The sequence below is a fragment of the Callospermophilus lateralis genome, chromosome 3, assembly GCF_048772815.1.
Source record: "Callospermophilus lateralis isolate mCalLat2 chromosome 3, mCalLat2.hap1, whole genome shotgun sequence".
Classification (NCBI taxonomy): Eukaryota; Metazoa; Chordata; class Mammalia; order Rodentia; family Sciuridae; genus Callospermophilus; species Callospermophilus lateralis.
This window is the reverse complement of record NC_135307.1, coordinates 124,924,885-124,938,147: the sequence shown is the minus strand read 5'-3', so window position 1 is coordinate 124,938,147 and position 13,263 is coordinate 124,924,885. Positions and strand designations below refer to the sequence as shown.

The 13,263-nt window shown below is 34.1% G+C and overlaps 1 protein-coding gene and 1 non-coding gene across 2 annotated transcripts in view; one reads left to right on the top strand and one right to left on the bottom strand.

Moving 5' to 3' along the window:
- Window positions 1–1,129: 1,129 nt before the first annotated feature.
- Ube3a (ubiquitin protein ligase E3A) overlaps window positions 1,130–13,263 on the bottom strand; it is a 189,842-nt gene continuing 177,708 nt past the window's right edge. The window contains exon 12 of the mRNA XM_077109185.1: window positions 1,130–1,179. Coding sequence (XP_076965300.1) covers window positions 1,164–1,179 — 16 coding nt within the window. The 3' untranslated portion in view covers window positions 1,130–1,163. The remainder of the gene's footprint in view (window positions 1,180–13,263) is intronic.
- Window positions 7,488–7,570, top strand: LOC143396066 (small nucleolar RNA SNORD115). The gene has a single exon (XR_013090955.1). It is a non-coding gene; the product is annotated as a small nucleolar RNA SNORD115 (small nucleolar RNA).

Below are 13,263 nucleotides of genomic sequence, written 5' to 3'. Positions count from 1 at the left end.
GCATGCACCTTATTATTTTTCCTCCTTTTAAAAATTGGTATATCAATCTCAAGGAATTTGATTACAAATTGTCTTAAATATGAGGTGAGGACTCGAGAAACCTTTCTTTGTCATAACCCTTCAGTCAGAAGATTTAAATTTAGAAAAATGGAAAAGTTGAAATCTTCCCACCAATAGATTAATCTTACACAATGCTATCTTAAACAACACCATATTTTGTATAATTCAACATATTTTCAGAAGACAGTTTTAACCAACCAAGCTGAATATCAGTATATTTACATTGAAAAGTCTTGAAACAATATCAGAAAACTCCAGCTACTCTCCATCTTATGTAGCCACTGGGGTTCAATTTGACAAAACTGAAATGAGAAGAAAATACCTCACACCAAATGATGAAAGTTGGTTTCTTCAAAAACACCAAGTTGGGTTTGGTGGCACACTCCTGTAGTCCCAGCAGATAGAAGTCTGAGGCAGGAGAATCATGAGTTCAAAGCCAGCATTAGCTACTTAGTGGGGAACTGAGCAATTCAGTGAGACCCTGTCTCTAGAGAAAATATTAAAAAAGGGGTTGGGATATTCTCAATGGTTTTAAGTGTCCTTGGGTTCAGTCCTCATTACCCCCCAAGAAAAGCCCCAAATATCATCCCATAAAAACTAAAATCTCTTTTAGAATTTGGTGTATTTTGTACCCATAATTAAATCTTATAGGATAATTAAACAATCTGTTTCATTTAATATTCCCACAGCTAATTAAGTAAATTCAATTCTATCTGAATTTACCATTATGAATTAATTCATCATTTTTACCATACTTTCCATTATGAGTAAAGCCTACCATTATAGACTTTACCATCATGAGACATTTTACACAGGGACTAGACACATAGTAGTATGGTTAAACTAAAAGATTTTATTAGGGCTGGGGTTGTGGCTCAGTGGTAGAGTGGTTGCCTAGTATGTTGAGAGGCCTTGGGTTCAATACTCATCACCACATAAAATAAATAAATATAATAAATGTATTGTATCAAACTACAACTAAAAATAAATACTTTTTAAAAAGAGATTATTAGGGCTGGGGAGGTGGCTCAAGCGGTAGCGTGCTCACCTGGCATACGGTGCCGCCCGGGTTCGATCCTCAGCACCACATACAAACAAAGATGTTATGTCCGCCGACAACTAAAAATAAATAAATAAGTATTTAAAATCTCTCTCTCTCTCTCAAAAAAAAAAAAAAAAAACAGGTTATTAAATACCACATTAGGAGGAATAGAAACTGGGGCTGCAATTGCAAACTCTTATGATACAAAAATCCTGAAAACTGAGTGTCTTTGGAAAATTACAGAAACTTGTTGTTTAGATGTGAATAGGATAGAATCAAAACCAAATACAAAATATAATGGTAGAAAAAAAATAATCTGGGGGAATTCGAATTGAGGAAGAATTTAGAATTGGACATCTTGGAATGAAATTTTGTTGCAAAAACAATAAAACATTTTCATAAACTTCCATCTGTGTAAGTTAACAAAAACTAGTTATTTAATAACTACAGTATATGTTTACTAGTACTGAACTACAAGTATATATTTACTAGTACTGAACTACTACTGAAATACTGAGGGAAATAATTAGGTATTGGACATATTAATATCCATGAAGAGATTAAATGGTGGAATTAAAAATTTGATCATACGATAGATAAAAGAGCTTAAATATGATACTGCAGACTGCAATTTCTGAAATCCAAACTAATAAAATTAATTTCACTGAAATATGTAAGTTTCTTCTATTCATATGTGAAAGACAACTTAGAAGAGTGTCCTTCAAGGAGATAAAATTGTTTGCAATTCATGTTATTAACAAATGCAAAAAATAACCAGATGAATAGATTTGTCCCTAAGATTTGGACTGAATCCTTTTTCACATTAAAATTAAACTTCTGAAGTTTAACAGTTCTATGTGTGTCTTCAACAAATACTCCATAATGAAGCTTCAAGAATTGATAATGGGATTAGTGGGCAATATGTGTCATACAGAAAACATTACTTGGTAAAATGGACTATTTCTATCAGTGCTGGATTTACCTGCATTAATAATATTCTGTGTAATTCATGATCTTCATAAGAAATACATTGTTTCTTCATAAGAAATACATGCAATAAAATATTCAAATTTTATCTTAGACTATCAAGCACCACATCTTGATTTTTGCATTACAAATAAACTGGGAAAAAACAAATACGATTTGAAAAATAAGTCTCAAATTGTAAAACACTTAGAAAAATAAGCTACCAAACTAACTAGCAATTTGGAAAGGTGCATATGATGGAGAATTCTTATGCAGAGTTAATCAAAAAGCTGCTTTGGGGCTGGGGTTGTGGCTCAGTGGTAGAGCATTTGCCTAGCATGTGTGAGGCACTGGGTTCAATTCTCAGCACCACATAAAAATAAATAAAGGGCCACCAACAACTAATAAAATATCTTTTAAAAAAATAAGCTTCTTTTATATGCATCAGTAGTAAACATTTTCAAAGATTAGTCACCTAAAGTTTATATTCTTTTGAATTTTAAAATTTATTCCATCATACTGTTAATCAATAATTTATTATGTATAGTGCTTTGAAAATGTAGGGTACATAAAAAGCTAAGTTCATGAGGAGGAATCCAAACTGTAATGCAAATTTTACCAAAAAATCAAATTATTATTATTATTATTAATATTATAAATGGAATTAAAGGGGAAAAGGATTGTGGTGCAGTGGAGTTTATTTTAATTTTAATGAAATGTTGAGGCTGTGACTAGTTACATGTTCTAATTCTACTTACAAAACAAACATAGGAGGGACTGAAAAAGAACTATGAAGAATAAAATATAAGAGTAAGCCAAGGGGGCTGGGGTTGTAGCTCAGTGGTAGAATGCTCGCCTAGCTTGCATGAGGTACTGGGTTCGATCCTCAGAACCACATAAATGTAAAATAAAGATACTGTGTCCACCTAAAACTAATAAATAAAATAAATACTTTCTTAAAAAAAGAGTAAGCCAAGGGGACTGAGGTTGTGGCTCAGAGGTGAAGCACTCACTTAACAAGGTACTGGGTTCAATTCTCAGCACCACATAAAAAATAAATAACTAAAATAAAGGTATTGTATCCAACTACAACTAAATTTTTTTTTAAAGAGTAAGCCAGAAAGAATTATCAAAGAACAAAACATATAACTGTAGACAACAATTGAATGTCTGCTGAATGTTTCCTTAAATTGGGTAATGTATTATAACTGTATTTTTAATTAAATAAATAGTGTTAAAAATTCTCTACATCTTGTAGTCATTTATTAGTTACCAGCGAGTATTCAGGGTAATTGCTTTGCTCAACAACAAAATCAGTTAGTTCATGAGTTGGCATGCTGTTTTACTCTTGATTATTTTCCTCCCAACACTAAAAATGATGCCAGTTGTTCCTCATCTGGCTTTTTAAAAAATATAGATGGTAACATCATCTGGTTAATGGAAATCTTTGGTTTACATATAAAAGATAGTAACATGTTTGGGGAGAAGAGTATACCTAGTACTGTATGTAGTCTTGGAAAATAAGAAAATATAGTATTTTACAAATTATGTAATAACATGTGAGCAAATGCATGCATGTTATGTAGAAACTATTGTGGAAGAAATAACTAGGCATCATGAACTTGTTCACTTGAAGTTATCCCAGAGTCCTGTACTGAATCGGTTTAAACTCCAGTTCACTTAAGCAACCAGGGTTTAAAGATGTTATCACTGTCAAGAGTCTTCAGTACCAATAGGAGCAATAGGTGTATGCATAGGGAGTGCAGTGACTTCAGTCAATGGTTAGACCATATCTTGTCCTGGAAAATATAATAACATATGAGAGTTCTTAAATGAAGAATGACAAGCCTTAGCTTTTTCTGGGATATTTAACTTGGGCTTGAGAAATGAAAGTTGATTTTTTTTTTTTGAGATTTTGTTTCTCCCTCTTCTAACTATCTGCTTGTAAAAGAAAAACTTTCTGATTTTTTCAGCCTGATTAAGGCATTTATCTTAATACACCTATATTGTTAGAGTTAATAGCATAGATTTTTTTCTCACCGTGTGTTTCAGAATGTGCAGCTGGAAATAAAAAATCATAAGATGACTTAGAGTTCAGTGTGCCTTTGATGACTGAGAAAAGTCCAGGTGGAACATCTGCCAAGAAATGACTGGCCTCTGCGATTATTGCATTCATTATTTGAGAAAATGTTTGTGAGTGATCAAATTATTCTTCTCAATGAGTGACTGACCTCATTGATGGTAACATCATCAACAAAAACTTGCCCTTTTACATGAACTTCTTTTGCTTGAAGTTGGAAATTTTATGATTCATTTGCACCATCTCTTCTAGCAGATATTGACTTAGATCTATGCATACAAGTAGATAATTTATCTGTGTTATACATTTTCAGGTTACTAATATGTGGATATTTATGGATAATTGAGGAAATAATTGAATTGAATAGAGCCAGACTCAATTTTGACGTTTTAGGGGCGGGGAGGATTGGTTCATTCTTTTTTAATTTTTTATTGTTCTTTTTAGTTTGGTTCATTCTTTTTTAATTTTTTATTGTTCTTTTTAGTTATACATGAAAGTAGAATGGGTTTTGACATATCATACATATATGGAATATAACTTCCCACTTTTTTGGTTGTACATGATGTGGAGTTAAACTGGTTGTGTATTCATATTTGAACATAGGAATATTATGTCAAATTTATTCTATTATTTTCCTATTTCCAAACCCCTTCTCTTCCCCTGACTCCCCCTGTCCAATCTTGTGAACCTCCACTCCTAGCTCCCCCACCTGCCCACCTATTGTGAGTCAGCATCCATCCACATATTAGAGAGAATATTTGACTTTTAATTTTTTGAGATTGACTTATTTCATTTAACATGATAGTCTCCAGTTCCATCCATTTACTGGCAAATGCCATAATTTCATTCTTTATGGCTGGGTAATATTTCATTTTATATATTACTACATTTTCTTTATCCATTCATCTGTTGAATGGCACCGAGGTTGGTTCCATAGCTTAGGTATTGTGAATTGATATGTCTATATCACCATAGTATGCTGATTTTAATTAAGTCTTTGGGGTATATACTGTGGGATGGGATACACTGGGTTGAATGGTGGTTCCATTCCATGTTTTCTGAGGAATTGACATACTGCTTTCCAGATGGTTGCACCAAATTGCAGTCCCAACAACAATGTATGAGTATGTAAGGTATATATGTTGCCTTTGATACACGAAATTGAATAAAAATTATGGGTAATCTGATGTTTTATTTCCAGAAAAATAGTTTCAAGTGCAACGAATAGATTCATTACAGGTAGTGTATAATTACATATGATGCCAGTTCTACTGATGTGGATGACTTGGAAATTTAGGTAAAGGGTATTGATGAGTATGTTCTATTTTTGTGGAATATGTCATGAAAGTTCTCTAAACAAAAGACCCTGTGTTTTTCATTATTGTTTCTGGTCTTGCACTTGACAATATTTTCACTATAATGAAAATCCAAAATTCATTAATATGCTTGGCAATGAATCTTGAACTTGAATAATTTGAGAAGCAAACTAATTAACTGAATGTCAGCTCATAAGTCCTGTGATTCCATTATTTGACGTATAATACAGAAAGTATATGCTATGAATGATGTCAATTGCCTTGGAAATTCTTAGGTTCACCAAATCACAACATGCATTTAAGTTTTTCTTCTAAACTAAAAAATGTAATTGACACAAATATGTGTACATATTTATGGGGCATAGTAGGGAGGAAGAAATCATTCTAGTGTTAAATATAAGTTCATTTTCTTTTTTTAAGAGAGAGAGAATTTTTTTAATATTTTTCAGTTTTTGGTGGACACAACATCTTTATTTTATTTTTTAATGTGGTGCTGAGGATTGAACCCAGCACCCAGCGCATGCCAGGTGAGCACGTTACCGCTTGAGCCACATCCCTAGCCCTAAGTTCATCTTCTTAATGAGTTATTACCCTACTTGATGACATCTTCATAAGAAAAATGTCACTTTTCCATGAACGTTAATTGAAATAATATTCAGATATTTCTGAGTCATAGTAATTGTCCCAAATATGTGATTTTATTTTATTATAATTATAGAAGTCGATAATTTGATGTACCCCTACTATAATATTTTTATTTTGCTCTAGTTTTATGATGTCTCATCATTGATAATGACTCACAATATAAAAACAATGGAATATCTGTCATGACTTGGAAATTCTTTTATATGGGTTGCTCAAGAAGCCTGAAAATTATTATAAGTCCAAGTGGTTTGACTGAATTTTAGATCTGGAGATAATCTAACTCTCCATCTCTCTATCTATCTATTTATCTATACATCCACTTCCTACTTTTGGTGCCAGGTATTAAAACCAGGGCCTTACACATGCTAAGCATCTATTGTTATAAGGAGAATTAAGTCCCAACCACACTCTTTAAAAAAATATCTACTAAATGTTTTATTTTCTTTAAATCGGAGTTATTTCAAAACCAAATTCATTATGGAGTCTTCCCTGTTCTTTTTAAATTGAAAGATAATGTTTGTTCATATTTATCAGATACAGTGTAATGTTTTGATTCATGTATTTATTGAGTAGTGATCAACTAAGGGTAATTAGCTTATCTATTACCTTAAACTTTGGTCATTTCTTTATGGTGAGTACAGTCAAATTCTTCTCTTATATTTTGAGATATATAGACTTTATTATTAATTATATTCACCCTGCTGTGCCATAGAACACCATAATTCATATATGGTTCCAAGAGTGTCATTTTATACAATATTCCATATGAAATGGACCATGAAAATATTCCTGATATATCTTCTTTTTTAAAAATATTTTTTAGTTATAGTTGGGCACAGTACCTTTATTTTGTTTACTTTTATATGGTGCTGAGGATTGAACCCAGCACCTTGCACGCGCTAGGTAAGCACTGTACTGCTGAGCCACAACCCCAGCCCCTGATATGTCTTCTTGAAGAGACAGTCCAAGAATGAGCAACAAGATGCTCTGTGTCTACATGATACCACATGAAAGTGTCTCCAAAAATCAAGAAACCTATATGGTCTGTCCTTGTGTTTAGTGAATCAGTGTTCCACAGCCTCCATAATAGGTCACATATGCAAGAATGATCATATCTGTTCATTAAGGAAAAGCATATGTGAGCCATAACTTGTATAAGCCATATAAGGAAAGTAATATTTAGTTTATAAACCTGTCTTACTCCTCTCCACTTACATTAAAAACTGAGAAGAAAAAGAGCCCTTTGGCTTGGTGGCAAATTATATGACATAAGCATAGAACACACCAGAACCCCAATTCATTTTATCACACAGCTTCATAAAACCTGCCTGGTAAATGTATTCAAGTCAAAATGAATGTGTGGACAGTGCAAGAGTTTAGGTTGGTGATAAGCATGTTATATTGTCTTGAGGAGAGATAATTACATTAAAAAATGTACTAAATTGAACTATTCTGAGACCCAGGCTTGATAAGAATTGTAAGGTCAGAAGTCATAATTTATTGTGGGGTAGGTTGATATCAGGCTTAAAAAAGTGAAACCCTAGTGTGGAATTTTGTTGCCCAACACTATGTACTTCTAACTGAATGACAAATTCTCATTCCTTAAGATTTATTTCAGTGATTAATAATTCTTATATATTTTAGTATATTAAGGGCTCATTTGTGGGATCTTTTATTACATTGTGTCTTTCAATAATATGTGCAGCCAAGAGGAAAACTCTTGCGCTGAAAAGAGGCTAGTGGCTATCTATACAGTCAAATACATTTCAAAAGACCTTCAGATCAGTGCAAATTCATCCTTAAGGCAATTATATTTACTCATTCAAGGAACTTTACTATCAATATGAGGTTGTCTTTAGAAATTAATTAGTGACCTACTTGGTGTGATCCTATGACAGAATCTTCACTTTGTACCTCAATTTGATAGGATTAAAAACCGAGGAAAACTGAGCTTGGGGGTACATGCCCATAATCCTAATTATTCAGGATGCTCAGATAGGATGATTGCAGGTTCTAATTCAGCCTCAGCCTCAGCCTCAGTCACTTAATGAGACCTTCTCTCAAAAAAAAAAAAAAAAATAGGGAGTCAAGGAGGTACCTCAGTGGCAGAGTACTTGCCTACCATACTCAAAACCCTGGATTAAATTCAATAAGTAACATCACAAAAACAGAGCAACACAGAAATGCTCAAAATGGGGATGACTATGTCGACCACTGTTTAGATCTAAAGAATGCCACACTTTTCAGATTTGAATACCACATAACTCCATTAATTTTAATATAATGAAAGTATGTGGTACGGATGGTATCCATTTTTTTCTGATGTGGCCTTTGAATAAACCAGGATAAAAAAATTCAGGCTAATACTACTTTAGGAGTCATTGACTTACTTTACAACCCTCATATGAGAAAAACTTCAATTTTCCTAAAATTTCATTGAAATAATATTTTTTATTGATTGTTCACAAGATTACAAAGCTCATGACATATCATCTTTCATAAATTTGATTCAAGTGGGTTATGAACTCCCATTTTTACCCCAAATACAAGTTGCAGAATCACCTCGGTTACACATCCACATTTTTACATAATACCATATTAATGAATGTTGTATTCTGCTACCTTTCCTAACCCCTACTATCCCCCCTCCCCTTCCCTCTCATCTTCCCTCTCTACCCCATCTGCTGTTGCTTAATTCTCTCCCTTGTTTTTTTTCCCCTTTCCCCTCACAAACTCTTATATGTAATTTTGTGTAACAATGAGGGTCTCCTTAAATTTCCATACAGTTTCCCTTCTCTCTCCCTTTCTCTACCCCGACTCGTCTCTGTTTAATATTAATCTTTTCCTCATGCTCTTCTTCCCTGTTCTGTTCTTAGTTGCTCTCTTTATATCAGAGAAGACATTTGGCATTTGTTTTTTAAGGATTGGCTAGCTTCACTTAGCATAATCTGTTCTAATGCCATCCATTTCCCTGCAAAATCCATGATTTTGTCGTTTTTTAGTGCTGCATAATACTCCATTGTGTATAAATGCCACTTTTTTTATCCATTCATCTATTGATGGGCATCTAGGTTGATTCCAGAGTCTAGCTATTGTGAATTGTGCTGCTATGATCATTGATGTGGCAGTATCCCTATAGTATGCTCTTTTAAGCTCCTCAGGGAATAGACCGAGAAGGGCGATAGCTGGGTCAAATGGTGGTTCCATTCCCAGCTTTCCCAGGAATCTCCATACTGCTTTCCATATTGGCCACACCAATTTGCAGTCCCACCAGCAATGTACAAGTGTACCCTTTTTCCCACATCCTCACCAGCACTTATTGTTGTTTGACTTCATAATGACTGCCAATCTTACTGGAGTGAGATGGTATCTTAGGGTGGTTTTGATTTGCATTTCTCTGACTGCTAGAGATGGTGAGCATTTTTTCATGTACTTATTGATTGATTGTATGTCCTCCTCTGAGAAGTGTCTGTTCAGGTCCTTGGCCCATTTGTTGATAGGGTTATTTGTTATCTTATTGTTTAATTTTTTGAGTTCTTTGTCTATTCTGGATATTAGGGCTCTATCTGAAGTGTGAGGAGTAAAAATTTGTTCCCAGGATGTAGGTTCCCTATTTACCTCTCTTATTGTTTCTCTTGCTGAGAAAAAACTTTTAGTTTAAGTAAGTCCCGTTTGTTTATTCTTGTATTTAACTCTTGGGCTATGGGCGTCCTATTAAGGAATTTGGAGCCCGACCCCACAATATGTAGATCGGAGTCAACTTTTTCTTCTATCAGGCGCAGAGTCTCTGATTTGATATCAAGCTCTTTGATCCATTTTGAATTAACTTTTTTTTAATATTTATTTTTTAGTTATTGGCGGACACAACATCTTTGTTTGTACGTGGTGCTGAGAATCGAACCCGGGCCGCACGCATGCCAGGCGAGCACGCTACCACTTGAGCCACATCCCCAGCCCCTTGAATTAACTTTTGTGCATGGCGAGAGAAAGGGGTTCAGCTTCATTTTGTTGCATATGGATTTCCAGTTTTCCCAGCACCATTTGTTGAAGATGCTATCCTTTCTCCATTGCATGCTTTTAGCGCCTTTATCAAATATAAGAAAGTTGTAATTTTGTGGATTGGTCTCTGTGTCCTCTATTCTGTACCATTGGCCCACCTGCCTGTTTTGGTACCAGTACCATGCTGTTTTTATTACTATTGCTCCGTAGTACAGTTTGAAATCTGGTATCGCTATACGTCCCGATTCACACTTCCTGCTTAGAATTGCTTTTGCTATTCTGAGTCTTTTGTTTTTCCATATGAATTTCATGATAGCATTATCTATTTCTACAAGAAATGCCGTTGGGATTTTGATTGGCATTGCGTTGAACCTGTAGAGAACTTTGGGTAATATCGCCATTTTGATGATGTTGGTTCTGCCTATCCATGAACAGGGTACATTTTTCCATCTTCTAAGATCTTCCTCTATCTCTCTCTTTAGGGTTCTGTAGTTTTCATTGTATAAATCTTTCACCTCTTTTGTTAGGTTGATTCCCAAGTATTTTATTTTATTTTTTTTGAGGATATTGTAAATGGGGTGGTTTTCCTCATTTCCGTTTCAGAAGTTTTGTTGCTGATATACAGGAATGCCTTTGATTTATGCGTGTTGCTTTTATATCCTGCCACTTTGCTGAATTCATTTATTAGTTCTAGTAGTTTCTTTGTAGACCCTTTTGGGTCTTCTAGGTATAGGATCATGTTGTCTGCAAATAGTGATATTTTAAGTTCTTCTTTTCCTATTTTTATGCCTTTAATTTCTTTTGTCTGTCTAATTGCTCTGGCTAGTATTTCAAGGACTAAATTAAATAGAAGTGGTGAGAGAGGGCATCCCTGTCTTGTTCCAGATTTTAGAGGGAATGCCTTCAATTTTTCTCCATTTAGAATGATGCTTGCCTGAGGCTTAGCATATATAGCTTTTACAATGTTGAGGTAAGTTCCTGTTATCCCTAGTTTTTCTAGTGTTTTGAACATAAAGCGATGCTGTACTTTGTCAAATGCTTTTTCTGCATCTATCGAGACGATCATATGGTTCTTATCTTTAAGTCTATTGATGTGGTGAATAACATTTATTGATTTCCATATTTTTCTAGTGTTTTGAACATAAAGCGATGCTGTACTTTGTCAAATGCTTTTTCTGCATCTATCGAGACGATCATATGGTTCTTATCTTTAAGTCTATTGATGTGGTGAATAACATTTATTGATTTCCATATATTGAACCAGCCTTGCATCCCAGGGATGAATCCTACTTGATCATGGTGCACAATTTTTTTGATATGCTTTTGTATTCGATTCGCCAGGATTTTATTGAGAATTTTTGCATCTATGTTCATTAGAGATATTGGTCTGTAGTTTTCTTTCTTTGAAGTGTCTTTGTCTGGTTTTGGGATCAGGGTGATGTTGGCCTCATAGAATGAATTTGGAAGAGCTCCTTCTTTTTCTATTTCTTGAAATAGCTTGAAAAGTATTGATATTAATTCTTCTTTGAAGGTTTTGTAAAACTCCGCTGTATACCCATCCGGTCCAGGGCTTTTCTTGGCTGGTAGTCTTTTGATGGTTTCTTCTATTTCTTCCTTTGTTATTGGTCTGTTTAAATTGTGTGTGTCTTCCTGACTCAATCTGGGCAGATCATATGACTTAAGAAATTTATCGATATCTTCACTGTCTTCTATTTTATTAGAATATAGGGTTTCAAAATACTTTCTAATTATCTTCTGTATTTCTGTAGTGTCTGTTGTGATATTGCCTTCTTCATCCCGTATGTTAGTAATTTGAGTTTTCTCTCTTTTTCTCTTCGTTAGCATGGCTAAGGGTCTGTTGATCTTATTTATTTTTTCAAAAAACCAACTTTTAGTTTTATCAATTTTTTCAATGGTTTTTTTTGTTTCAATTTCATTGATTTCCGCTCTGATTTTAATTATTTCTTGTCTTTTGCTATATTTGCTGTTGTTTTGCTCTTCCTTTTCTTGGGTTTTGAGGTGTAGTGTGAGTTCATTTATTTGTTGGTTTTTTCTTTTTTTGAGGAATGAACTCCAGGAAATGAATTTCCCTCTTAAAACTGCTTTCATTGTGTCCCATAGATTCCAGTATGTTGTGTCTGAATTGTCGTTTATCTCTAAGAATTTTTTGATTTCCTCCTTTATGTCTTCTGTAACCCATTGATCATTCAGTAACATATTGTTTATTTTCCACGTGATGCAGGATTTTTCCTTCCTTCTTTTATCATTGATTTTCAGTTTCATTCCATTATGATCAGATATGGTGCATGGTATTATCTCCACACCTTTATATTTACTAAGAGTTGCCCTATGGCATAATATATGATCCATCTTTGAGTAAGATCCATGTGCTGCTGAGAAGAACGTGTATCCACTTGATGATGGTTGATATATTCTATATATGTCGGTTAAGTCTAGGTTATTGATTGTGTCATTGAGTTCTATAGTTTCTTTATTCAGCTTTTGTCTGGAGGATCTGTCTAATGGCGAGAGCGGTGTGTTGAAGTCACCCATAATTATTGTGTTGTGGTCTATTTGACTCTTGAAATTGAGGAGAGTTTGTTTTATGAACATTGCCGCACCATTGTTTGGAGCATACAAATTGATAATTGTTATGTCTTGTTGGTGGATGGTTCCTTTTAACAGGATATAGTGTCCTTCTTTATCCCTTTTGATTAACTTAGTTTTGAAGTTGATTTTATTCGATATGAGTATGGCCACTCCTGCTTGCTTCCGAGGGCCATGTGAGTGGAATGATTTTTCCCAACCTTTCATCTTCAGCCTGTGTATGTCTTTTCCTATCATATGAGTCTCCTGAAGGCAGCATATTGTTGGATTTGTTTTTTTGATCCAGGTTACTGGCTTGTGACTCTTGATTGGTGAGTTTAGTCCATTAACATTTAAGGTTGCAATTGAAATATGATTTGTACTTCCAGTCATGTTTATTTATTTAGTTATTTTAGTTTGGCTAGTTTTTACTTTTTGGTTATTTTTCTCCCCCTTTACTGAGATACCTCCTGCTGTTTGTTTTGGGCACTATTTTTCCATTCCTCTTCTTGTAGACTTTTGCCCAAAATGCTTTGCAGTGCTAGTTTTCTGTATGCGTATCTTTTGTT